This window comes from Chelonus insularis, unplaced genomic scaffold (assembly GCF_013357705.1).
Source record: "Chelonus insularis isolate UGA/USDA-ARS -01 unplaced genomic scaffold, ASM1335770v1 contig_42_pilon, whole genome shotgun sequence".
Taxonomy (NCBI): domain Eukaryota; kingdom Metazoa; phylum Arthropoda; class Insecta; order Hymenoptera; family Braconidae; genus Chelonus; species Chelonus insularis.
In genome coordinates, this window is record NW_023276578.1 from 654,905 (window position 1) to 681,774 (window position 26,870).

The 26,870-nt window shown below is 31.3% G+C and overlaps 7 protein-coding genes across 16 annotated transcripts; 3 read left to right on the plus strand and 4 right to left on the minus strand.

The window, feature by feature from the left end:
• Positions 1–650: 650 nt before the first annotated feature.
• 7B2 (Secretogranin_V domain-containing protein 7B2) lies at positions 651–2,520 on the plus strand. The gene is made up of 5 exons (XM_035088091.1): positions 651–760; positions 861–943; positions 1,011–1,386; positions 1,454–1,638; positions 1,736–2,520. The coding sequence occupies exons 2-5, from the start codon at positions 872–874 to the stop codon at positions 1,808–1,810; spliced, it is 708 nt and encodes a 235-aa protein (XP_034943982.1). The 5' UTR covers positions 651–760; positions 861–871; the 3' UTR covers positions 1,811–2,520.
• On the minus strand, positions 2,292–3,892 carry LOC118069769 (TATA-box-binding protein). Of its 2 annotated transcripts, none has more exons than XM_035088089.1 (4): positions 3,565–3,892; positions 3,073–3,176; positions 2,555–2,997; positions 2,292–2,490 (listed from the first exon to the last, which is right to left on the minus strand). In XM_035088089.1, exons 1-4 carry the CDS (start codon positions 3,661–3,663, stop codon positions 2,390–2,392), a joined length of 747 nt encoding a protein of 248 aa, XP_034943980.1. In that variant the 5' UTR covers positions 3,664–3,892; the 3' UTR covers positions 2,292–2,389. The 2 variants fall into 2 exon arrangements, with proteins under 2 accessions (XP_034943980.1, XP_034943981.1); XM_035088090.1 differs by having other exon boundaries at positions 2,292–2,466; positions 3,565–3,889.
• A 293-nt stretch (positions 3,893–4,185) lies between these two features.
• Rrp47 (Ribosomal RNA processing 47) lies at positions 4,186–4,892 on the minus strand. Its single transcript, XM_035088019.1, has 2 exons — positions 4,624–4,892; positions 4,186–4,544 (listed from the first exon to the last, which is right to left on the minus strand). Exons 1-2 carry the CDS (start codon positions 4,829–4,831, stop codon positions 4,291–4,293), a joined length of 462 nt encoding a protein of 153 aa, XP_034943910.1. The 5' UTR covers positions 4,832–4,892; the 3' UTR covers positions 4,186–4,290.
• A 192-nt stretch (positions 4,893–5,084) lies between these two features.
• Positions 5,085–11,854, plus strand: Tango1 (transport and golgi organization 1). Of its 4 annotated transcripts, none has more exons than XM_035088101.1 (17): positions 5,085–5,323; positions 5,424–5,557; positions 5,631–7,560; positions 7,677–7,862; positions 7,937–8,010; positions 8,095–8,232; positions 8,298–8,414; positions 8,492–8,569; positions 8,656–8,880; positions 9,023–9,043; positions 9,108–9,275; positions 9,356–9,578; positions 9,659–9,887; positions 9,977–10,073; positions 10,152–10,275; positions 10,452–11,003; positions 11,513–11,854. In XM_035088101.1, exons 1-17 carry the CDS (start codon positions 5,158–5,160, stop codon positions 11,569–11,571), a joined length of 4,521 nt encoding a protein of 1,506 aa, XP_034943992.1. In that variant the 5' UTR covers positions 5,085–5,157; the 3' UTR covers positions 11,572–11,854. The 4 variants fall into 4 exon arrangements, with proteins under 4 accessions (XP_034943992.1, XP_034943995.1, XP_034943993.1 ...); XM_035088104.1 differs by lacking the exon at positions 10,452–11,003 and adding an exon at positions 11,206–11,320; XM_035088102.1 differs by having other exon boundaries at positions 7,952–8,010.
• Positions 11,855–11,917: 63 nt separating this feature from the next.
• On the minus strand, positions 11,918–13,830 carry Syx5 (syntaxin 5). 3 transcript variants are annotated; one of them, XM_035088106.1, is made up of 6 exons: positions 13,690–13,830; positions 13,099–13,483; positions 12,770–13,020; positions 12,508–12,702; positions 12,315–12,436; positions 11,918–12,249 (listed from the first exon to the last, which is right to left on the minus strand). In XM_035088106.1, the coding sequence occupies exons 2-6, from the start codon at positions 13,466–13,468 to the stop codon at positions 12,090–12,092; spliced, it is 1,098 nt and encodes a 365-aa protein (XP_034943997.1). In that variant the 5' UTR covers positions 13,469–13,483; positions 13,690–13,830; the 3' UTR covers positions 11,918–12,089. The 3 variants fall into 3 exon arrangements, with proteins under 3 accessions (XP_034943997.1, XP_034944000.1, XP_034943999.1); XM_035088109.1 differs by having other exon boundaries at positions 13,694–13,816; XM_035088108.1 differs by having other exon boundaries at positions 13,551–13,793.
• A 135-nt stretch (positions 13,831–13,965) lies between these two features.
• On the plus strand, positions 13,966–25,349 carry LOC118069785 (chromatin assembly factor 1 subunit A-B-like). Its single transcript, XM_035088105.1, has 6 exons — positions 13,966–14,349; positions 14,465–15,808; positions 15,883–16,046; positions 22,770–22,952; positions 23,020–23,158; positions 23,224–25,349. Exons 1-6 carry the CDS (start codon positions 14,274–14,276, stop codon positions 24,213–24,215), a joined length of 2,898 nt encoding a protein of 965 aa, XP_034943996.1. The 5' UTR covers positions 13,966–14,273; the 3' UTR covers positions 24,216–25,349.
• LOC118069787 (early growth response protein 2-like) lies at positions 16,079–22,426 on the minus strand. 4 transcript variants are annotated; one of them, XM_035088112.1, is made up of 3 exons: positions 18,085–18,846; positions 16,926–17,988; positions 16,079–16,856 (listed from the first exon to the last, which is right to left on the minus strand). In XM_035088112.1, exons 2-3 carry the CDS (start codon positions 17,556–17,558, stop codon positions 16,560–16,562), a joined length of 930 nt encoding a protein of 309 aa, XP_034944003.1. In that variant the 5' UTR covers positions 17,559–17,988; positions 18,085–18,846; the 3' UTR covers positions 16,079–16,559. The 4 variants fall into 4 exon arrangements, with proteins under 4 accessions (XP_034944003.1, XP_034944004.1, XP_034944001.1 ...); XM_035088113.1 differs by having other exon boundaries at positions 16,926–17,561; positions 17,899–18,846; XM_035088110.1 differs by lacking the exon at positions 18,085–18,846 and adding an exon at positions 21,868–22,426 and having other exon boundaries at positions 16,080–16,856; positions 16,926–17,561.
• Positions 25,350–26,870: the final 1,521 nt, after the last annotated feature.

A 26,870-nucleotide genomic window follows, 5' to 3' on the forward strand; every position in this document is an offset into this window, starting at 1 on the left:
ACCTCTTCATCATTAGAGAATTCACCTTAATTTATAAGAGATTTATTTTTAATTGCTTAATATAATTCTCATTATCACGACAGACCTGACAATGACTTTAATGATGATTATGAAAAGAATTAGATCCTTATGTTATACAACTCTTTTCAGCTTTAATTTAATCATCAATTAAAATAAGAGAAAAGACTTCTAAATTAAATTTTAAAAAATTCTCATTTAAGTTAAGCAAATATCTGATGATCAGTAATGAGTGTTTTTATTTTATTAATTCAAAGTTTATAATTTTTAAAAATGTCAAGGTATCATTATATTCATTAATGTCTCTTGATTTAAATCATTAATAATATATAAGCATGAGCATCGTCATCATCATGGTGTCTATTGATGCTTAGAAAAGGTAACTTTGATGATGATATTAATTTTTTTATATAGAATAATAGTAATGATTATAATAGCATTAACAATTTTTTCTGAGCATTAGACTGCTCATGAAACTCCATAAAGTTCATGTATGTGGGTTGTGTGCGCACTGACTTTTGTCAGTGATGCAAAGTCGCGATGAGTGTGAGCGTGGGTGGGATTTAAGTGAGAAAAGCACAGGAGAAAAATCAATACTTTAATGCTAGACAAGACCAAAGGGAGCGCAATTATCCCTATCTACGTAGCACACGATAGTGGAACACGCGTACATCTGACGTTAATTTTTAGTCAGTTTCGTGGCTTAAAACTCATTATTGATTCCTAGAAAACCAATATAAGTGTAAGTGAAGCCTTTCATAATAATTTTTTTAAATATTTTTAATAAATACAGTTTATCTCAATCAAGATTACAGTTATTTATAAAACAAATTATTTTCCAGAAAATTCAAAGATGTTGTTAATGATTGGAATTTTCACGATATTTATGACAGTCCAAGGCAATATGTATCTACCTCCAATGAAGGTAATTCAATAAAAAGTATTTAAAAAGTCAATGAGAGTTTTAAAAAATTGTTTTTGATTAAAACTAGGATCATTTGCTGTCTGATATGTTGATTCGAGACATCATTAAACAAATGGAAAAAGAATTAGCGGATACAGCAGATTCTTATCTGGAATATCAAGATATTGCTCGCGAAACAGATGACTTTGATAAAGCTAAAGAAATGCCTGCAGAAATGCCGCTTGATTACGAAGGGATCGAGGTACTTAATCCTAATCCAAGCATTCGTGATCAAGAGTATTTGCAGCACAGTACTTTGGTCTCAAGTCAACGATTGAGTCAAGATGGTGATAGTACTCACAAAATTCAACCTGGAGGTCTCAAGGGAATCAAAGAAGAAAAGTCTGAAAATACTTTGCCAGCTTATTGCACTCCACCAAATCCTTGTCCAATTGGATATACAAGTAAAACTATTTTTATCTCAATGTTGTTATACTGTTATTTATTTATTGATTATTGTTATGTTTGTAGGTGAAAATAGCTGTTTGGAGGAGTTCGAAAATACTGCAGCATTTAGTCGTGATTATCAAAGTGCTCAGGATTGTATGTGTGATAGTGAACATATGTTAGACTGCCCTAATGCAGAAGAAAATGATCGAGGATCTTTGAGGAATCAAATTTCAAATTCTGATTTTGATAAAATTGTACAATTGCAGGTAAAATTAATTATCTCTAAAAAGAAAAATTATACTCTCACAACTAGAAATATATAAAATGTAGATGGCAATTATTACTTTTAAACCTTTTTTCCAGGAATCTAATCCATACTTTCGTGGAGAAAAGTTACCCATAGCTGCGAAAAAGGGTCTTCATGCATTCGTATATTAAGAAATATCAGTCAATCGACAAATTTTATGGGGAAAAAATTTTTTGTGGTCTTATATTGATGTGAAATAATACACACAACTAGCTCTAAAGTGCTAGTTGTAACAAATATCAAAAGCACAAAGTATTAATCGATGGTTATGGTAAAAAAATGAAATGAGAGTAAGATATATTATTGAAAAGTATATTATTTATTTTTAACGTTGACCAATAATAAAGTTTAACAAATTCTCTATCAACTAATTTATAAGTATGAAAAGAGAAGTAAGGATTGTGATTAAAGTACATATACATAATAAACTAAAATATAAAAAAAAAGAAAAAATTTATTCTAATATCATTTGAAGCATTTGTATGAACAATGCTAACAGTATTAAATAAAAACAAATATTGTATTGTATTTTATAACAAACTTATAAAACAGTAACTTAAAATTATTCAAATTTAGTTTATAATAAAATAATAGTAAATACTTTCAAACTTATTTCAAATTAAAACATTATCCCTTTAATTAGCTTAAATGCATTTGTTACATTTTTACAAAATATTACAATAATCAGTCGTGGACATACAATATTAGACTTATTGTTTACGGAAACTTTTCAGTATTGGATAAATATTTGTTAAGGCATCTTTTAGTTCAGTCCTATCTTTTGCTCCTGTAAACAGACACCAAAATAATCCTATAAATAAAATAAAAATAAAAATATAAATGGACTGATATTGATTTCTCCTCTTGATTTTTACCTGTTAATACTATTTTTCCATTGACAAATATGAGCAGTACTACTCGAGGTAGTACCATTCGATATATCAAACCAGGGTAAAGCTCTGGTTCATATGAAGAAAATTGTCCATGTGCGTGATTCAAATTTTCTAATTTGATTGGAAATTTTAAATCACATGTAGCAACAATATTTTGTATTTTGAAATTCATAAATTTTACTGGAAATCCTACTTTCTGTATGATTCGAGCAAATTTCCTCATTGCTAAGAACGAATCTTCTTCACATCTAGCTCCTGTGCAAACGATTTTTCCTGATCTGAATATCAGGGCAGTAGCTCGAGGATTTCTTATTCTCATAACTAATCCAGTAAATCGTACTGGATTGTATTCAGAATTTCTGGTCCTTGCGTTGATACGCATTAAATGCAGCTCTATTCCTAAATTTACCGTCGATACGACATTTCTGTAATCAAAAAGAATCTTTTGCAATAACCTCAACTGTTAGAAAAAAAATACAAAAATAAAAAAAAATTCTCACTGTAAAACTGGCTCTAGAGCTTCTTTTTTTAATGGAGCAGGAGTCGATGGGTTCATAGTCGATTGAGGATTATTTTGTACATTACTTTGCCTTGGTACATTTGTCTGAAAAAATATTACTAATTTTATGAGATAATTCGTTTGAAAAATTTAGAAGCATCAATAAAAACGCATTGAATAATACATAGAACATATACTTGCATTGCATCATATGAAAAAGTAAATGCGGAAAGTAAAGCAAATCTTCATACTGCACTCATGAATGATTATTACTTTCAGTGAAAGTTAGTTCAATTTTACGTAATAGTATTTATTTGAAAAAGGAAATATTAGAATGTTAATAGGATAAACATAAAAACATAAGCAACCTATTAGTGATAAATTCTGTGGCTAAATTAGTGCTAGTAAATTGAGAAATTCTTCATGATAGTTTAAATGAATTGTTAAATAAATGTTCCCTTGTATTTAACCAAGAGAATAATCTTATTTTTACCGTAAGTGGTGGTGCCATAGAATGATCTTCTATGGTATTTTTACCAGGACTAGTTAACAAGCGCTTAAGCTCGTGATCATTTTGTAATGTCGATGTCATTTTGGAGATATAATTATTCAAATATAAAACTATAAAAGTATCTTGATTTTAATCACAAGTGTTCTGTATAAGATACATTACATATCAACTTCTTGAATACATCACTGCTGTACAAATAATCATAACCTTGAAAATGAAATTATCTCGAAGATCACGAAAGAACTGAAGAGAAAACATGCCATTGAAGAAGCACTCTAATGTCGACTTTTGGTGGCAATTTGTGTTGGCAAGCTTCAGCGCCGCAAGCGGTCACTCCGATAACTCGTAGGCTGGATGAATTCAGTGGTTAGCAAGCAACCTCAACATGATTTCACAGCTATTTCATTTCTATTTTTTTTCAATATTAATTCTTCTTTCTTTCATTGAGTGCTAATTCATTACAAAAATAATAATTGAGACGAACTATTTTGGAGTGATTTTTAACAAAACATCTGCAATAAAAAACTAACATAATGTATTCCAATAATTATTTTAAAAAAATATTATCATTATGATTAAAGTTACAAAATAAAACACCATTGAGAAAATGTAAAATATGTTTATTTTCAATACTAATGTAATATAATTAAAAATAATCTATAAGCGTGTGTATAAATTCCATTTAACAATATGTATTAAAAAATTACACTATGTATTATTCGTACTGGGTCCTACAAGTTCAAAACCACCATCATCTTCTTCATCGTCATCATCTACAGATTGATCGATATTTTCTTCATTTCGTTTGGGCTCCCATAAACCACTTCTTATAAACCTTTTAGCAGCATTTGTGTCTAATTTTGGTGTTGGTTTTTTAGACATGCTTATTTCTTGTGCTCTAATCATAATTCTTTTTAGTCTATCATTCTCTCCATTAATATCATGACCCTTTGGATCAGCTCCTTCAGACAAATATCAAAAAGTTCAATAAGATAACAAAGTAATAAAATATAAATAATAATAAATAAAGATCATATATACCTTCTGCTCTCAAGTGCATCCAAAAGAGACTATTGAGACTAAATGACAACAAAGTATGGAGTTTAATTTTTTCTGTATTCGTTAGCTTATCAGATAAAGATTCATCTGTACAAATTTTCAGAATATTTTCAATTCCGTCTATTCCTCTATAAAATTGTGTTAATTTATTTATTATATTTGGATCGTTAGACAGCTCTGCAAAATCCATTTCAATTTTATAACCTCAATAACTAAATAAACACATTTGAAAAATGTAGACTAATGAGATAGCAAGGCCTTCCTAAAATGAACATGTATTGCCCTCTAGTGGTTAAGTAAAAATTTTAAAAAATGGCTTGATATTTTTTTCTTTCGCGAACATTTACATGTAAATGGCATCGCGGTAATTTATCATGAAAATGAACCTTTGACTGCTTTTATTGTTGGGAATATTTCTATTTGTTTATAATCTATGGCCATAATGGAATTGCTGTCACATCACGAGTGGTTTACATGCTGAGTATATCCATAGGTGTAGATTAGTGATGTGGAACAATGTGGAATTATACAGATATTGCTGATTTTCGTAAACATATAAAAAAACAAAAATTTTCAATGCATTATCTGTCGTTTATTACTGTGATAATAATATTTCAAGTCATATCGCCATGTACACCACTCATTTCTGACAAACGATTGTGCTATGACCCTGATTGTTCAGGTAATTTACGAAGCCGTACTTTAATCTCTTTTATTTAAATTTATTAGCAATATTATTCTTATCATATTTTATATTTCATAATATTTATTTATTTTTCTAGAGGTTGTGTCTATAGCGAAAACGATAATAAATTATAATGCTAAAGAGCCAGATATTATGTCATTTCCCCTTAATGTTGATGTCAAAGTTTTTAGTAAAAGTGCTGGAACTCGAGATGATTTATGGGGTGTTGAGGTATTATTTTAATACATGTTTAAAATATTATTCTCAATAAAAACAAATATATTCTATGTATGCAATATTTCAGATTGAGGGTAAAAGAGGATATATACCTAAAAAATTCCTTAGAGAAAAGAAAGTAATTCACAAAGATCTCGAATATATTGTGCCTACAGAAGCTTCATTTAAAAAGCTAGTTCAATTCTCTGCTGATGGTAATGAAATTAAAGATCAGACTAGTTCAATTATTAATTCTGATATGATACAAAATGACAATGCAACAGAATTACCTCTAGATATTGATCAAGTCTCACCGTCATTTGAAGTCATTGATGGTACAACAATTTATTCTCCTTCGGAAACAGAAGAGGAAGAGAATAGTTATGCAACAAAAATTATTAACCAATCTCCGTCTACACAAGAACAACCAGTTCTTAGCGTTCACCCAAATTTGAAGACTAGCGAAATACCGCAAGACATAGCGTCAACAGTTGCAACTGGAGCTTTACCTGAAAGTAATGAAGATCCTGAAAAATCTGTAATTAATCCGAGTACTGATGAGGTAGTGAAAGAAAATATTGATAAAAAAGTCAGTTTCGATGATAAAGTATCTGAAAAAGTTCCATCAGAAACTCCATTAGCAACATCAGAAAAAGAAGTTGAGAAACCTAAACCAGAAGATGTAGCAGTGGAAAATGACTTGAATCTCTCCCAAAATAATGAAGAAAATAAGGAACCAAAACAGCTGGAAGAAAATGAAGAAGTTAAGGAAGATGAAGAAGGTTTCGACGATGAAGATGAAGATGAGGAAGATGATTATGATGATAATGAAGACATACCAGTTGAAAAGCAAGATGTAGTTGAAGTGCTAGATAAAGTTGAAAATGATTCTCAAGGTAATGACCAAGAGTTATCTGAAAAGTCAGTTAAAGACAAAAGTGAGGCAATTGAAAATGAAACGGTCACGAGCACATTTGCTAATGTTCTTGGGAAGGTTACATCATATTTCGCGAGCCCAGATTCTCAACCTCCTGCAGAAGAAGATTCTCAAAAAAAAGAAAGTACACCATTCGAAGAGAGTGAAAAAATTTCAGAAATAACTTCAACAACAGAAGAAAAGTTACCAGAGGTTACTGAAACTCCACCACCCATTGCAACTCAACCGGAATTGGAAGAAAATCAATCAGTAGAAGTGGAGAAACAAGTTTCAGATGAAAAAGAAACTTTATCTTCAGAAATAACGGAAGAAATTTCAGAGAAAACAAACACTTCAACAGAAACAGTGCCTGAAACAACTCTATCAAATGAAATTTCATCGGAACAAAAAAAAACTACTATGGAAATAGAGACTACATCTGAAAAAGAACCTGAGAAAGTTCCTGAACAAGTCACTGCACTTCCAGATGTAACTGAAAAAAATCTACCCGGAGATGAAGCTCCAAAAGAAATAGAAAAATCTCCAGTGACAGCTAAAGAAGTTTTAAAATCAAAAATTCTAGTGCCAATTGCAACAGTAAAGAAATTTTCTCCTCCTGTAGATAGTGAAGAAATAAAAGTGTCAACTGAATTACCAAATTTAATAGTGTCTCAAAAACTTCAAGAAGTAGTTGAATCTTCAATTGATGAAAACATTGAAGAAGCATCAGGGACAACTGAAACATCTGTTCAATTAGAGTTGACTGATCAAACAACTGAACTAGTTTTAGAAAGTTCATCTATAGATTTAACGACGCAAACCACTCAAGAAGCTGTTTATAGTGATAGTGTTATAATTGAAGATGTAAATAATGTTTCTAAAGTTAATAATGTTATTGATAAAGATAAGTTAAATGATACTCAAGACGAAATTCCAAAGACTGAAGAAGAACTTATTCAACAAGGACAGCCTGGCATCAATGAGGAGGATGGATTATCAGGCTTGAGCCAAAATATTTTTACCGATCGCTACCCTGGCTTCAATGAATTTCCAACCACTAGAAATTTATTGAATGTTCAGAATGAAGTTTATCCAGATAGTTGTAAGTGTATATATAAACTTTTCATTATTATCCGAGTATTTATTCAGATATTATTAAAATAATTTATTGAATTCATCCATTCTACAAAACAATATCAATTTTGTTATTTTTTTTAGCTGAGTTAGGAGACAATAATAAATCTGAAACGTCATATAGTGATACCACAATAGTTCCTGAAGATAAAGAAACCACTACAACTGCGAGTAATGATGAAATAATCATGAGCAGCACTGAAGCTCCACACGCTAATCAAGAACTGGAGATAAATAAAGAGGCTAGAAATCTTGAAAATGTGGAGCGCGGTATTAAATTATTATTTTTTATACTTATTCATTTTCCATAAATATTGATTTGTTTGTTAAATTAACTTTTTCAGTGATACTTTTTTCAGAAGTCTGCAGTGCTCATAATAATTGTGATGAATCTATAGAAAAAAAACTTCCTGATGAGGTAATTGGACTATCAATATCGACTGATTAAATTATTATTTATTCGATTAAGATTTTAAGCTTATTGTATTTTTCAATTAAACAGAAGGATTCGACATTTGATAATGAACAAGAAGTTATTCATGCAATAGAACAAGGTCAAAACTACTGGGAAACACTTTCATATTTGACTTTAACAGCTTTAACAACTTTATTATTTTCTCTTGGATACTTTTACATTGAGGTATGAATGATATTAATTATTAGTTAGTATCATGAACAATGATTCATTCAAAAATAAATTTTTAGAACACTAGACGTGATGGACAGCTAATTGCCAAAATTAATAAACTTGAAAAAGAACTGCTCATTTCCACTAAAGAATGTACAGCTCTTGATGAAACATTAAAGTCAACAAAAACTAAGGTAATTATTTTTATTATAAAATTTATATTTTTTATTGTTCCGTAATTAAAAATTCTTTGAAATATTATTTGTCGTAGTTGGGTTCAATTGAAGATGAATCGTTTGGATCAAATGAAATTGTAACATCATTAAAAGCTGAATTAGAAGATGCGAATGTAAGATTATTAATTATTTTTGATATAAAATAATATTGATTTACTTAAAAGGATGTGAGGAAAAAAATTCATTTTCTTATGTTTAGAAAGCTAAAGTAGACCTCGAAAATCAAGTATCTACGCTCGAAAAGGATTTAGAAAGTGCAACAGAAGCTGGATTAGAATTAGAACGCATGTTGAGGGAACTTCTAGCCACTAAAAATGAAGAGAATCCTCTTGCGAAGACCATTGAAGACCTGCAAGCTCGGTTGGATGCTCAACAGTCTGCAAATAAATCGTTGACAAGTGCATTACAGCTTAAAACTCAAGAGGTATTATACTACTCTATTGAATTATTATATATTCATATATAATAATACTATATTTTAGAGCTAATTCATTTAAAGAATTAATTAATTTAATTGTGTTTTTTAATTTACTAAATTAAATCATATATTTATCTTATTAACGCAGCTTGAAATTGATAAGTCTGAGGTTTGTGATAACAATAAAAGATGTTATTATTTTTGAATAAAATTAATGATTAAATTTTTTATAGAATGACTCTTTGAGGAACGAACTTGCAGTCAATGTTCAAAAATGTGGTCAATTAGAGCTAGAAGTGACAAGACTAAGTGAAGAATTAAATTCGATGACAACAATGAAACAAGAGGTTGAAATACGTTTGACAAAAAAAGTAGAAGAGCTTGAAAAACTTTTATCAGAAGTAAGTTCTTTTAAATTATCACATAAAAATTTTTATGTATTAACAAAGAAACTATGTAAAAATTAATAAATTATCTACAGATAACAAAGCAACAAAAGACCCTTAAGATCCAATTAAAGAGTAAAGAGATGGAAATTAAAGATCTATCTGAAGTTGTAAAAAAATCAGACATCAACAGTATTGATCTTAACAAACTGTCAAATGTATCTCAAATGAAGGCTGAGATTAATCAACTTAAAGAAGAAAGAGATGATTTGAAAATAAAGTTGACTGAAATTGAAGGAGCTCATAATTTGCTAGAAGGTAAGTCATTAAATTATTAAAAACTATTTGGCCAAATATACCTATAGAATATCATTATTTTAATAAATAATATTTTTCAGAACATTCGAGATCTATAAATAAAGAAATAGAGTCATTGACTGATCAAGTTAAGATGGCAATCAAAGAGAAGAATGAAGCAGAAACACGTCTCGAAGTACTCACTAAATTTTTCCAAGAAAAGGAAACCGAGCGTCAGAAAGAAGAAAATTTGTGGCTGCAAAAACAAGGAGAAGTTTCAACAACGGTTGAAAAAATGCAAATCATGCAAAGTGAAATACAAAACTATAAGTACATATCATTCATTTACATTGAGCACTTAAGTATCGAATCATATATATATATAGTTTAGAATAATTTATTTATTATTTGACTTGTAGGCAACAAATTGAAACACTGAAACGTGAAATTTTTGACCAAGAAAAAGAATACAAGACTCAAATAGCTGCTCTAGAGGCTAAAGCTCATGAACAATGGGTTTGTATTAATTATTTTAACAAATCATCGATCTATTTTTGAAAATAATGATAATATTTAATTAATTAATTATTCAAGGTTCGTGCTCGTCAAAGTGAACGTCGTTTAGAAGAATCGAAAGCTGAATCTGGCCAATTACGAAACCGACTTACATTAATGGAGAAGAATCTAAGTGATAATGAATCAGAGGCAAAAACACACCGTAAGTATAATTTCTATTAATTATTCAATCAATAAGTTTTATTCAAGAAATTAGCAATTCATATATATGGATTATGCGTGAATTCGTATATTTTAAAACTGATTCAATACATGACGATCACTTAATGATACAATTGTTTTGTCGTGTCATGTATTATTAAAATAATTGTCAAACAGGCTTGGAATCGAATGGAGAGACAGCAACGTCGCCACAATTATTCCTAGGGGCAGAAACATCAAGTTCTCCACTAATGTTTACGGGTACATCGAGTATTCCACCACCTCCTTACCTGTATGGACCACCCTTGCCACCATTTTTATCTTCACACTTGCCCACATTACCAGGATATGATGTGGGACAACGACCTCCACCACTTGGTCGATTATCATCACCGCCTCCTATTCCAATTACTGCTCCAGGACCTTTGCCACCTCCTCCACCTCTTCATACTTCATCAAATAGTCGATACGATCATTCTGGATCATCGCCATCACCTCCAATATCGCCATCACTTATTCCTCATCCTCATGGACCTTACAGATCAAATGCACCACCCCCACCACCAATACCTCCGTTTTCTAATGATAGAATTCCTCCAGTTCCTTTACCTGGGATGTTACCACCTCCACATTTACCCAATACTTCTTGGGGGGAAGATAAATTGTCTTCACGTAACAATGGCAGTTTTCATCCCTTTCAACGAGATCAGCATCCGCGTGAATATAAAGGTTTGTGTAATCATCAAAATAAACTGCAATCAACCAATTATGATCACCAGGGAACCTATTCATAAAAATTAGCATGAGGTTTTCACTTTTCAAGCTTGAAAAAAAATTATTTTCTGAATTTCATATTTTTCTCGTACTTTTTATTAATTTACTCACTTTTATTTCTTTATTACTGTTCTGTTATTTATTCGCTGCATGTAAGGACGCAAACGTTTTTCTAAAGTCAGGCAGTTTTGGAGTACCATGGAAGGAAATAACACCAATCATGCTAACTCCATTATTAATTTAAATAACAACAATATATAGTTGATTGTCAGGTTAATAATTTTGCTTATTTTATTCACACTCATTTGTTGAGGCTTAATTTTTAATATAGTTTTATAATTAATACGTTTATGCATACAACTAAAAAATTTTACTAACATAAACAGCCTAGCTATCATTTCATCACAGTTTAATATTAATGATTTAATATTAATCAAATAATAATGTTCTTTTTAATCTTATAGGTTCCTTAGATATATCGGAAGAATCTGTGGATAGGTCGCGTCGAAGTGGAAAATTGTAAAAATTTACATTTCTGTATAAATTCCATTAGATAGAGAATGAATTGAAATATTTACGATGTAAAAGAGCAACGAGTGTGGGAGATATGTGAGTCTTCGAATAAAATTACGCTAAATTATATAAATTAAAATAAACATTAAATGCATTACTTTTTGGGAAATAATTTAATCAAATACGAGTGATTACAGCGTAATTATTCTAATGGGTAAAAATAAGACGATATTGTATGTGAAAATAGGATGATTATATTCAATTGAAATAAATAAAACAAATGGTTATTGTTATTTGGTGATTTAACATCACTGATTTCATAAAAATAGAGTACCCATTGTTATATATACTATTGATATTTCAATTTTGTAATTATGTATTTTAGAAAAATTAGACATAAGGAATGCAATAAATGTATATTTATACAGTATTTATAATATCAATTGCATCGTATAGCATATGATATTAATAAATTGCCACCAAATTTTTAACAGTCAATTACTCATTCCATTACTGTAAAATCATTAACTATGCCAGAAAGACAACAAAGAAGATAAAGAAAAATATAAGAACTCCGAATATTTTTATCATCAACCATCTGTTATTTGTAACTGATTGGAAATACTTGAGAATTTCGGTATGAGCTGCTTCTACATTCAATTCCGTATCAGCAACATTTGTGTCTATCCTAAAGATAAAAATGGATTAGTTTATTTTCAACGAAAATGTTAAAATACCACTTTTGAAGCCAACCTTTCAACCATTTCTTCTTGTTCTTTAACCATGTATGCTAATTGCTGAAATATTCCTCCGAGTTCTATAATTGTTGATTCAATATTTTGCATTGTTTCTGCTCTTGATGAGACATATTGATCCTAAGAAATATAAAAACGCATAATCATTATTCATAGTTAATGAATGATGGTAGTTAATAAAGAATGCTCACTGTATCATCACGCATATATTTCTCCATTTGTGTTTGCTGATGCATCGATGGTTCTAAGTTTATACTAACAGAATTATCTTGTTCTTCTAACAATAAAGAGCTTTGTTGTCCACCTGACATTGCACTCGGAGGCATTTTAGTGGTTACTCGACCTTGTGTAAATTGTTGCCTCCGATGTTGCTCTTCTTTCATGTTCTAATTAAAAACCAAAATTACCTCTTATGCAGAAAAAACTATTTTTTATAGTTATATTTGAACTTACTTCAGTACGAACTTCTAAAACGCTTTTGAAATGATTGGACATATTGGCAAGTTTGGATTGTAACGCAACTACTACTGATGAAGAGTGTGAAGCTATGTGACGACTCTTTGGTGATGTTTCTCTTTGAGCCTTCCCTAATTCTTGCAACTGTCCTATTTGTTTATTCAAACTACTTAAATCCGTCTTAATAATATGAGTTAATTCATCTATTTCAACCTGCCTGTCGTCGAATATCGACTTCTTTTTTGCCACTACAAAGTATCATATAAATATTTCAAAATTAAAATCACAAAAACATCTAAAATATTTTAAATATTATGGCATCTTACATATTGCAAGTTTTTCTAGCTTGGTATATGTACTGGCAATATTTTTTCCTATATTTTTGGCAATCGTCATAAAGTCTTTGTAACTTTGGAAACTCCTAGCTTGGGAAGGACTTTTGCCAACAGCTTTGATGGCAGTCCTACCCTGCATGGTTTTCACAGCATTGGAAAATTCTTGACTTCTATCTCTGGACGTCATGACGATTGGGGGTATAAAGTAATCAGTATCTTCGTTATTCGATTGCCAATTATCTATTCTCCCATTATTGTTCTGTCCACCAAATGTAGAATTGACCGTATGATAATTGTTTACAACAGTAGTCGAAAAGTCATTATCTAGGTCTGAATTGACACGCCGCCTTCTTGCGGACATTGCATTCTCAGTAACCTAAAAATAAATGAATTGCTTTAATTAAATTGCCAAAAATCATTAATGCAATAAATTATTGAATTACATTGAGAAATAGAAAAGTGACAGATGAAAATCATTAACATATGATACTTGTTATTAATATGATGAATAAAAATGGTGAAACAAAATAGAGATAGGTTAGTCGAAACATAAGCTTGTTGACAGTAAATTCTGTCAATTACTTGCAAATACAGTGAGCACCAGTCACTGGATAATCAAACCAGGTCAAGTTCTGTCATTCACACAGCTGATGTCAGCTGGTAGTCGCCATGATGCTATCGCCATTGTTCGCCATGACAGTTTTACAACTCTGCCACGTGCCATATTGCTGACGTGGCGCTGCTCAATGTTTTTTTATGCAACATAAAACAGAATTCTCATGAAATTTCGATTGTTGCGCTCTCAGGTAGCCGTCATAAGTATCAAAATACATAAACATAATCATGGAATAAAGAGAGTTTTCGCGTGAAACACCGGTGTTTTCCCGCGGATTTTATTTCAGAACTTGTATTAACGGCAATTTGCTTTTATTATAAATTTATTAATGTTAAAAATGTATTATTTATGATGAATTAGCTTTATATACGTTTAAAAAGATACAATATTATACAAAATTTACAGTTTATTCTTTATTACCGAATAAAATTAGAAACATTTTTACAGATTGTGAAAAAGGTTATGTGAAAGGCATAATTAAAGACACTCTTGTGAATATAATATTAATTAAAAGCCTTAAAATCTATAGAAATTACTAGTAGTATATATAATGGATATTTCGAAAGAAAAAGATGATTGTGCTGTGTCCCAAGCAACCCCATCGAAACAAAAAAAATTAAAGCAAGGTATTAATTAAAATTCAGTCGTATCTATCTCGACAATGCATGTTTACTAATATTTTCACTTTAGAGTTATATTTAAATTTATGTTGTCTATGATATTTTTTACATTATTTTCTAGCTCTATTACCATTTCATACATTGAGTCCATCAGATCCTGAAAATTTAAAAAACAAAAAAAGAAAATTGTCATCTTCATCTCCAAGTGGATGTAAGAGTGAGAAAATATCAAAATTAGAAAAAAAAGAAAATTTACAGAACATATCAATTAATAAAGAAACAACGGATGAGTCGAAGGAAAATGAGAAAGATCAAGATGATTCTAAAGAAAGCGATGATGAAAGTAAAGAAAGAAAAAGTGAGGAAAAAAGTGTCATGAAACCTGATGCTTTATTGAAGTATATCAAAAGAACTTCACCTTCTGGAACTCTTTTAAAACAGTTTAATCTCGACAAAAATGTACCGGTTCTTATTATAAATAGATGTGATGATGATATTCGAAAAAGTCAAGATAGTTCTAGTCAAAATCATGCATTGAACAATTCTGTTGATTCAACTAACACTTACGCTAAGGATTCAATGATCGAGACAACTGGATTGAATGATAAAACTTTGTTAGGAAGTAAAGACATAGATGTGAGGGATAGTGGTAGAGGATCTTCAGAATCATGTAAAATTGATAATACAGATACAGAAACTGAGTCTTCCTCGTCTGAAGATGAAGATGATGATGATGATAATGATAATGATAATGATAGTAAGAAATCTAACGATGATCTAGATGAAGTGTCTGGCAAAGAAAATGGCAACAATAGTAGTCTCGAAAAAACTCCGAAATCTAGCAAAAATGCAGAAAAAAAAAATAATATAGTAAGAAGATTAACACCTAAACAACTTGAGAAACGAATGGAAAGTGAGAAGAAGAAAGAAGAAAGAAAAAAATTAAAAGAGGAACGAGAAAAACAACGAATAGAAGAAAGAAAGGAGCGGAGAGCGAAGAAAGAAGCTGAAAGAGAACAGAAGAGAAAAGAGAAAGAAGAGAAAAAATTAAAGAAACAAATGGAAATTGAACAAAAGCAAGAGGAAAAAGAACGAAAAGAAAAAGCTAAGGAAGAAGAAAGATTGGAAGCTGAGCGTAAAAAACAAAAGGCTGCCTCAACATTTATAAGCTTTTTCGTGCCAAAAAATCAAGAAGTAAAATCAGCAGTTGAAGAAAAAAATATTTCAGCCTGTAATTTTATGCCATTTGAAATAAAAGCCGACATGAAGATGGCTCCTTGTCGGAGAACGTTCAGTAATGATGAAAAAATTACTTTTGAAGATCTGTTCTCCAAAAATAATGAGGAAATTGGAAAATTGTATATTGCAGAGTTAAAAAATGATAAAAGTAAAATTCGTCGATCTGCAAAAACGTGGCCACTTGAAGCGAAAGATGATGAAGTGAAAGATGAGGTGACAATTATAGGTATATTAATATTTTTATTTTTATTCAATATAAATAATCTTTTTTATTATTCAATATATGATTTAATTTCAAAGGTGACGATGTCATGGATGAAAATGTAGATCAACCGAGTTCTGTATTACCAAGGCATCGACCTAAACTACTTTCCTTTAGTGAAAATCGTCGACCACCGTATTGGGGTACTTGGAGAAAGAAAAGTAAAATTGTCAATCCTCGTCGGCCATTTGCTAAGGATTCGGTAAGTAAATTAATCTGCATAATATATTTTTAAAATTTTATTATTATCTTTTATTACTTATCAAATGCTTCAGTAGTCAAAAAAAAGTTCTTAGTATTAATATAACTGCCAAACATTCAGGTAAATAAATTGTTAATATTTTAGTTATCTTTAAATTAATTTTGAATCATTAGATATTTTACCATTATCAAATCAGCTGTCTTAATAGTTGCAATTTAGTCATTAAATTTTATAATTTTTTATCATTGACAAACATTATTATTAATTCATTTATTTAGCTCTTAAGTAATTGTCTTTATAGTTGCAATTCAACCGAAACATTGACAATCTTTAAATAACTTAATCTACGATAGACATAAAAAATATTTATCTTATTATTTGTAATCTATTGATAGTTGTTTCTATTGATTCTTGATTCATTGATACTGTGGAGATGTTGGCACATTTCTTTGGTAAATTCCTTCAAAATTCCCATTGAACTCATTGATACATTATCATTTTGGAGTGATATTCTTAAACTTTGGTTGGAACAACATTCATCTTTCCTCGAAATCCTCGACCATTAGGGAAAATGGAATAAGCATTTTTTCTGTGGACTTTCCGATGTTTAGCCAAATGATCACTCCTTGCAAATCTTTTGGAGCACAGCTCACATGGATAAGGTTTTACTCCGGAGTGAGATCTCCGATGCCTTGCTAGTTCATCAGATCGGCTGAAACGCCAATCACATCCAGACCAAGTGCAGACAAATGGTTTTTCTCCAGTGTGTCGTCGAAGATGAGCCTTTAAGTGCGATGCTTTTGCATAAACCTAAAATTTAAAATTAATGTTTTAGTCATATTTTTTTTTTAATTGGTCAGAAAATATAGATAAACTTACTTTTAAACATCCCTGATAGGTACATGGAAAACAGCGATCATCAGGGCTACCTTCTAAGCTACGATTAGTATAATCATGAGTTGCTAGAGCTGCATTAGCTGGTGATGAAAAGAGTAGGTTCTCTTCCAAAGTATTATTATTAAAATCCACACTAGAATTATTTTCCAACGATCTCAGATCGATTCCTAGGACTAAAAGTGGTTCATCATGTTGAAAATTTTGCTGCTGTTCTTGTTGAACTTTAGGGAGAGGTAAATGAAGGAATCGTTCACATCCTGGCGTACAGAGCGGTGTTCTTTCAGGTAAACCAGAATTCCAGGTCTTATCTAGACACCAGTCAAACTCAGTGTCTAATTCATTGAGTTCATTTGTACGTGGAGATGATTGTGAGAAGTTTGCTGAAGTCCAATCACTCCAAGAAACTTCCGGGGAACAAGTCAAATCAGTATAGCATTCCAATGAGTTCGTAGTGTTTGTTGGATTTTCTATCAAATCCGAGTTTTCATGAAAGTTTATTCTACATGGTGTTTCATAATCATATGGTAGTGAACTTGTTGATGTAGGAGAAATTTCATTTAAACCGTTTTCCTCCATTTTCAAACCCAACGCTGAGAACAAAAGCTCCTCTGTCATTTCCTAAAATATTCATTTTAAAAATAATATTATCATTACTTGTATTTATGAAAAGAACGCGTTATTACATGAACATTTAATAATAATTATTAATGTCAAAAAGTGAAGTAAAGCTAAAAAAAAAAATAAAAATATTTTAATATATACTTTTTATCACTAAATTACTTTCAGGAATTGATATGATATTTATCCCATCAACTTGTTAAAATATCGTAAACTATATTATACTAAAATCAATCAGTTTTTCTTTAAAAAGAAATAGAAATTGAATTATGAGCTACATTCTTTGATGATAATCTTTCTCTGACTGTTCGAGCATGCATTACACCTCTTGGCGCACCTCAGAGATCCTTATCTGTCTCCCTCTCCCTCCCTTAATGCAATTTCAATTTCTCCCGGACGTTTCAATCAGGTATGTTGACAAGGCACGCTAAACAAAAACATCAGAGGGTTACACGCGACTGTGATGTACTCTCCGGAGAGTTTTTCTATCAAATACATGTCTCTGTCTGCAGAGTCATCGTACCACATGTTTCCTTGTTCAATATAACTTGGGGCGACACGTCGGCTTGATAGATGTCGAAGAGTATATAAGAATAGTAAATTGTTTCATGTTATAGAGCTTTATTCATGCTGCTATCTCATCACTAAGATGACCTCTGTGTGCTTTTTTAATAATAATGTTTTTCTTAACACGATGAGAACAACCATAAATCATTTATTAAGCAAATTATGATTAGATAAATCGATTTATCGATTCGTTTATCGAATGAATTATGCTAATCGCTTTCATTACTTCTGTTAATTATAATCCCTGACCTTCGGTCACATGTACTCACATCGAGCATTGCCGCGTCCTCAATCATCTCTTCTAAATTGATGTTTACCAACGTCAATAAATTATACAACAAAAAAGTTGTTTTTCACTTAGCAATTTTTTACTCAATTAAAGTAATTGACTTTTTAAAATATGAAAATAAAATAGCTGGATATATTGCTTTAAAATTACAAGTCTAGCTGATAATCCATGTCAGAACTCAAGATTCATGATAGAGCAACGATATGTACGGTTGACACTCCGGAACTGATTGAGAGAATGAAGCAAACTTTTAAAAGAAGGTGGAGCGTTAAAGAGTAATGAGATAGGAGTCCCTCCACTTTTGGTTTGGAAACCAACGCGTATGAGAAACGAATTCGAACTGACCAACGAGGAGAGAAAAAGAGAACGACATAACTAGCTTGGTACGACGTCGCGACGAGGTTTTTGAGATATCAGGTCTGTGCCACTCGGCGACGGCTCCGAGATTGTTCCCCAGGGATCTATTGATTCACGTGGCTCTTCCAGACGCCTAGATCATTGTCGTGATCTACGTTTGAGCAGCAACGATTGGACGGTAAGTTTTTTTATTGATATCAAATTGCTTATTTATTACATCGATTTTTTTTTATGTCTAGGTAATCTGAAAATGTTTAATTAATCGACCCACAAGGATTGATAAGGACTCAAGCTTAAAAAGATATTAACGAAAATCTTTGCTCAATTATCAACGAAAAATCAACAAGAAAAATATGAATTGTTTACTTGAAACTCGAAAATCATTGACAAATAATGATAATAACATAATTTCCGTATTAGATTTCTAAGCAAAATAAGTATTCAATACTTTGAAGAATACTTGAAGCAAGTTCTTTTAGAAAAGTTATCAAAAAAATTAACTGTCTTTAAAAGATTGTATTCTTTATGAAAGCTTATGAAAAATCAGAAATCATAATGAAGGATAAAATCATTAAACGTTTTATATTCTTCGACAGTGTATTTTTAACGATAAAGAAGAATACCAGAAAGTTTACCTACTTAAATGAATGCCTGGTAAAGAATGTAATGATCTTGGCATCAAATCAATTACTAATGGCTGTTGTGGGTATACAAGCCTGCGGTGAAGACGAAGAAGGAGTAGAGATGAAGACTATAAAAGATACCATGACCTCACACAATGCATTGAACGTTGAACTCATCAGCATGAGTAGCAACATCTTGAAATAATCGAAATACAATAGACAGGATTGCACGATATTTCGGCACGTGAATTGCGTGAGTACTCTTCAGCATTCTTGCACTCATATTTGGTGAAAGATATAGATTATAGAGAGCAAACAAGCATCAAGCCTGTTATATTGAATAACGGAATTTCCCATTTGTGGATTCAAGATTTTGTGGTTTTTATCTGCTTTTACGTGTGGAAAAAATAACAGGTCAGTTTACGTCATACGTCAGCCAAAGAAAATAATTTACGTCACGTTGGACCATTATCTTGCTATTCCCTGGAGAGTTGACTTATATTTTTAGTAAAATTTCAACTGATCGCGTTTGAGTTAGAAGTCACTTACTGCTTATCTAACTGCATTATCAACACATCAACGACATGCAATTTTTCGTTTCGTCAAAAAAAATTACTGAAATGTAATTTAGATCTGACAATACGATTGAACAATGCAAAATAGTTTGTATAATAATTGAAAGTCTTTAAAAAGTAGATATAAATAATTATTTATCACATTTCTGTGACTCATTTACATCTCATACTGTGTTTTAAGATATCATGATGTCCTTGATTATATATCCGTGAGACCCACGTGCATCTTTTGCATTCGCTTCAGGCTTTTATCAGGCTCATGGTGTGGCATCATCAAGCAATGAACACAACACACTCGATTATCGATTGATCGTATTTCTCTTTCTATATAGATAGATACATGATTGATTTTATGCTACAGCTCTTTCTGACTCAGAAGCATCACTTTCATAAATAAAGAATAGTCAAAGTTATTTTTTCTTTATTAACAAACGACAAATCATCATTTCGCAAAGCATCAAGAGAACAAATATAATCACCGATATTAATAATAAGAGACGTGTGATTGATTTTATTGAATTTATTTATGCTTTAACCGTAAGTTAATCATTCATATTTAGTCAAGAAATTTACTGTTAATTTATATGTAAGGTTCTTATGGTAAAAACAATCCATATTATTTTAATTATAAGGAAAAAATTGCTTACATATCATTTTAGTTGCTTTTTTTTAATTAACATTCTTTTTTTTCTGATAATCATCAGTAGGCGGAACTGTATTTTGTAACTGTCCCTGTAGCTATTAGATCGTTATGCCCTGCACGTAATAAAGTCTCAGGACACGCACACGAGTATCGCAATTGAGGATAAATCAGTTCTGGCCGATTAGCCCAAGTTTAATCTTGCGTGCGTTTTACTGACTGTAATCTCAATGGGGCATAAAACAGACCATTACAGATGGCCCAGTGGGTGACAACACACCATTAATAATTTTCATCATCACCTCCACGCGATAATAATTTCCATGATTTTCTACAGATTAGTAAAGACTGTTTTTCTTCACATGTTAAGTCATTATTCATTTATGTCTGTTTTCTGAGTTATTTATATGAGTTTGTGCTGTTAACATATAAAGTTGTAAGTGTAGAGTGCGAGAAAGAATCCTGCTAGCATGCGAGATAAGATAACTTTCGAGAGGCAGTCGGGAAGTTGTGGGCTGTGCGCTTGTGCGTCAATAGGGTGACAAACTTAATTAATTAATGTTTAAAAATATCTGGAGATACAGTAATAATTACAGTTATTGTTTTTATCCAAAGTAATTTGTTTTATGACATACATTTGTAAGATTTGAGTCGGCAATAAATAATTCTATTCGGTATATAGAAAATTTATTAACAATTAAAAAACTATTGATCATAAATTAAATGAAATCAATTTATCAAAGAACTGATTTATTTAAAAAAAATTGTGATTTATTAAGAAATAATTTTTAAATTTATTTTTATTAATAAAAAAAATGTGGAAATTTCGAATGAAATCTCTGTTGGTAGTAATGAATATCTCAATAACAAATACCACTACTAAAATTAAATGCCAGAGAGAGAATTAATTTTATTTCGCCTACATAATCTCATAATTAGATAAATTTACCGTAAAGTTATTTTTACAATGCATTGATAATAAATGTATATTGATATCAGTGCTATTAATAATGTATCACAATTATGAAAATAATGTTAAAAGCCACCATCAAATGATAGAAATAATGATGAATTGGATCAATTTAAATAAGCAGCAAATCTGTTTAATTGAGCATAATATAATACACGAAATTCATTGATAATCAATTATAATAATTCATCTTCTCTTTATTGGCAAATAGTAAATATTTATCAACTTGAAAGGACAATTGTAATATTAAAGGTAAATTAATAATAAATTTATGACAGTACTTACATGAGTATTGCTGCCAATAGTTGCTCTCATGTTATTATTTCTGTACGTTACTTTTATCCAAACAGTTTAGGAAATTGCGTGACGCAGCGGGTCACACATAGATCGATCAAAAGATTGTGGGCTTCTCGCCCGATAATAAATTAATACTCTGGCGAACGTCTCGTAATTGATGCTCGCTCGCCGTTGAAATCGACGTTGATTCATGAGACAAAAAGACCTAGATTATGTGCCGTTGATTTGTAGATAAAATTTTCCTCAGGATTAAATTTTTTTTTATCATTGAGATTTAAACATAGTGTATAAAATATTTGTATTTTAATGTTTTTCTTTTTGATAATTGTATTGTAATTTTGATTAAAGTATAATACTTTGTTGTGAAAATTTATAGGATGTACATCGATCTTATATTCCGTTTAAAAAGAAGAAAAAAGATTCAGGGTCGGCAAGCACATCAATTTCACTATAATGAATTATCTTGAGTCGCGAGGTGTGAGAATAACGTCTGAGAATAATCACGAGTCGCACATCGGCGTCAAATCTTAACCACGATGAGGTTCGATGGGTCGCGACCCAAGCTAGAGTTCTCTTGTGACTAATGGTAGAAGAATGGTATGGATAATCTACGCAATGCTTGTTCGTAGACCTTAGAATATCACCCGAGTTCAGGAAGTGCCGCTTGATACCAACGTCCGGTTTATTCATAGTTATATAGCACTGAAACCGATGATTTTATGGAAACATTTTTCAACATTTAAAAAATATTCTTTCATGGATTTAAACATTTTTGTATATCATAAAAAAATTGTTCATACAAATCGATAGTTGCTTTAAGATTAAATTATAAAATAATTTTATAAAAAATTTTATAAACAATGCTAATGATTGCACGCAATTTGTTTCAGCAATATTTTGACTATGAAGTTGATTCTGATGAAGAGTGGGAAGAAGAAGAGCCTGGAGAGTCACTACATGGTTCAGATGATGAAAAGGATAAAGAGGAAGATGGTACTGATGACTATGTTGTGGATAACGAATTCATGGTTCCCCATGGATATTTGTCAGATGAAGAAATTAGCGAAAGTGTGGTAAGTATCAACTAGCACTGTAAAATATCTTAAAATACAATATAAACTAATGCAAACAATTTCACAGTCTCCAGAGACTCAGAAATGCAAGCTACAAATTCTGAAAGAACAATTTGAGGCAGAGATGAAAGAAAAGACGTCAAAAGTTAAGCCACAAATCATTGGTATGATATGGCAAGGTCCTCTCAATTCTTATCCAGAAGAAAGTAAGTATTCTATAATTTTTTCAATATGTTCAAGTAATTAATTATAATAAACAATATTTTTTTAGTGAATCCAAGTGTCCTTAATTTCTTGAAAATGCGGCAAGTTTGGATTAAAGAAACTCCAATAATTTTGGAAGCCTTAGCTAATTCTAATTCATCGAATACCGAAGCACCATCAAGTGCGAAGAAAGATAAAGAAAAAACCCCAGGACCTAAAAAAATGAGATGTCCAGATGAAGCAGTGCCTGACTTGATTCGTTTGTTACATGGAAATACTAACGGTCGATCATTCCTTATTAAAGAATTTATGACGTACTGGGAGCGAAAGCATCCCGCGGAAGAGCAAAAATTAACTCAAATTAGTGTTGGGAAAAAAATTCGAGAACTTGCAACACGCATGTTATGCCCAGAAAAGGGTCCAATGTATTTAAAAAGATGTTGGATGGTATCTGAAGAAATTCGTAAAAAATATGGAGTGGAAGAATTGACTTTACCTAACAAGTGGTTATACGAGTTAACACCTATGAGAAAAAGCAAAGTAACTGAAACAGCAGAGCCTGCTGAAAAAATAGAAAAAGAAGTCGATCGTGAAAAGGAGAAAGATCAGAAAAATAAAGAAAAAGAAAAGAAGACCACACCATTGATTACGCAGTTTACAAAGAAAATTACCCAGGAAGAGATGAAGAAGCAGTTGTCAGTGAAATCTGTTCCTCCTCTGACACCAAAGCCTTCAGTTATTCCAAATAAACCAGGTAAGAGAGTGGCTCTGATTTCTGTTCCAAGGGGTGGGCAATTCCCCAAATCTTCTACTATCAGCATATCTTCGAAAGTGTCACAGGAGACCCCAAATCTAGAACGTCCGGGTAGCTCAAATTCACCAATTATGATTGATGATTTACCAGAAAGAAATACTCCAATATCACAACAAACTGATCATCACGTTTTGGAAACACAAGAAACATGTAATCTTAGTGGCGATAAAAATTCAGTTAAGGAAAATCAATCTACTGAATTAAATAATAAGCCAGACCAAATGGAACTGAAAGAAAATAAATAATTATTTCGAAAACGTACTTTAATAATGGTTTTAAAATGAAAAAAAAACATCAAAATTAAAAAAACTCCTCAATGCCGTGCAGTAGTTTTAACAAAACTTTGGAATCTTAACACATTGCGTGTGAGACTGCAATAGAATCGACAACTCTTCGTCTTTTGCCATTATAACATCGGTGGGAATCAATGCGATTATTATCGTACACGATAATCGAGTAATAAATCGAACCACGACGTTGCACGTATTCTCTCCCTTTCTCATGATTTTCTTGTTCTCTAACAATCTTTGAAGATTGATACATCGATATGGTTTTTCATCATAATTTTGACCATAATTTATTTATAAGACTTCAAAAAACAAAATAATATTTTTCAAAAAACTCGATTCGTAATAGATATAAATAACATATTTTTAGAAAATCTATATTAAGTATTATATATATGTGTATTCAAATTCATAATCATTCATTCAAAATGTTGCCGACTTAATAGATAAATTTTATAAATGGATTTTACAGTGCATACATACCTCCAAAAGCCTGAAATTGTTGTGATAATCGTTTTTGTACTATTATTTTTATTATTATTCAATGACAACTAGTAAGTGCCTTAACTGCCTTTTTATAGTTATATTGTAATAAATAATGGAAATAGGGATGTATGTGTATTTTCATGTTATTTGAAAGAGTGTAGGTATAAATGCAAAAAAGATGATATTTTTCTATATCGTTTGGATTATTCTTTTAAATACTCTATTACATTTGCGTACTTGCTTTATTTTTATGTCATACATATATTATTGTATTATACAATCGAATGATCAAACAACTGATTTTTTTTATTTTAAAAAATTGTTGAAATAGAATAGATGTCTCATCTATGACAATTGAAAATATCAAATTATATTAAGTATAAATTCTAGACTTTTTTTATTGAAATGTCTAATTTATCCATAATTAAATTACTTACTAATTGTAAGTTTTATGAAGGTGGTAATTGAATTGCAAAAGTAGGATTTATTTCCTAGGACCATAAAATGAAAAGATTAACTACTGATAAGTGCTGGTTCTATCTATGGTATTTAAAGTATGTTGAGCAATGTATATAATAAAAAAAACAATTGGTTGTTATAGATGAATCATTAAACTTTTTTATGTTTTGTTTACATATCTCAAGCTATTATATAACTAATCTGATAGGATATCCAATTAATAAAAGTTGAAAATTTATCTCAACTCATCAGTTGGAATATTTTCTTCTTGCACTTTTTTTACTCCAACAACAATGTGAAGAAAATTCCTGAATATCTCATATAAATGAAGGTCGTTGTACGATGCCTGAAGGCTGCTGACTATTCTGCTGTCTCAACTCTTCAAAGTAATTGCTACGCGACCCATTGCACTCAGTTGCATTTACTTTCACGAGACATTCTTCACGCTCAATGAGTCGTAAAAGATTGTCTAGGGCTGAGACTGCGTTATTTCGTTTCTCTTTGTAAATTGTAATCAAATAGACGGTTTACATGCATTCCAAGCTTCTGGGACCCCGTTAGATGAGGAACCATAGTCCAATTACACGAGTTGCAGTAGTAGCTGCAGTCTCTGGAACTTTTGCGGTCCATAGAGCTGCGAGGGAAGTAGAGGGTGAAGAGTAACGTGAAGAAGGGAAGTTGTAAGAAACAGTAGAAGGGGAAAGATGGAATGGTTTTGTTGCTCTAGTCTTGGTTGTCTCGACGTACGCTGGGTAAGGACCTGAAGAGTAGTAGCGTCGAGAGAGTGCTCAGGTACAAGAGAAGTAGAGTAGGTATACCAAGGAGGAGTTGAAGCTCAGTGCCTCTATGTACACTGACTCAAGCACACATTTATATATCTATTTACAGATGTACCTATATACTGAGAGAGAAAATGGTAGCCAATGGCGTTAGCTCAACGTCGCTGCTACAGTATTGAACGTCTCCTGTGCGCCGTCCAGATATTTCTCTCTCTACCTCAACTCCTCTTTTCTCCCTTTCCTCCTCCTCCTCAGTCTCTTTTCCCTTAGTCCTCACCCTTGTGACCTGACGATGTTTCTCTCCATCGCTCAGCTCTTTTGCTCTTTTACAATCTTTCGCTTCCTCATCTGCACTATTTATCGAGATGCTGTCAGCAAGAGAAAATAATTCCTCATCGTCTTCTGAAGATTTTATTTCTCATTTTATCTTTGTTATTATTATTTTATGATTTTTTTTAAACAATAAAAACTTATCAAAACTTGGCGAAATCGTATATAAATTCCGTAATACGTGCAGCTGCAGGATTTTATGCTAATCTCGCCTCCAAGCCTAACCCAAGCCCACGAGCATCACATGAAAAAGTTGCTCGTTACACAGGGTGCTTCCATAAATCTCTCCTTCCTAAGCTTAATCTGTCCGCTGACGTTGCCGCATGCTATTCTATATATATTTTTTTTATTTTTCATCTTTAAACATTATACTCCTCTTTCCGCCTACTCTTCGAACTTCTTCCTGTTAAAAAAACCGCCAGTCAGGACAGCAGGTGTATCCACCATATCCAAGGATTTTCATAATTTCCCATCTCCCACTACTGCCTCTGGTGAAATTTAAATTTTAAGCTTATCGCTTCAGTGCTATCCGATTGTTACCGTAGATGCTTTATTAGTT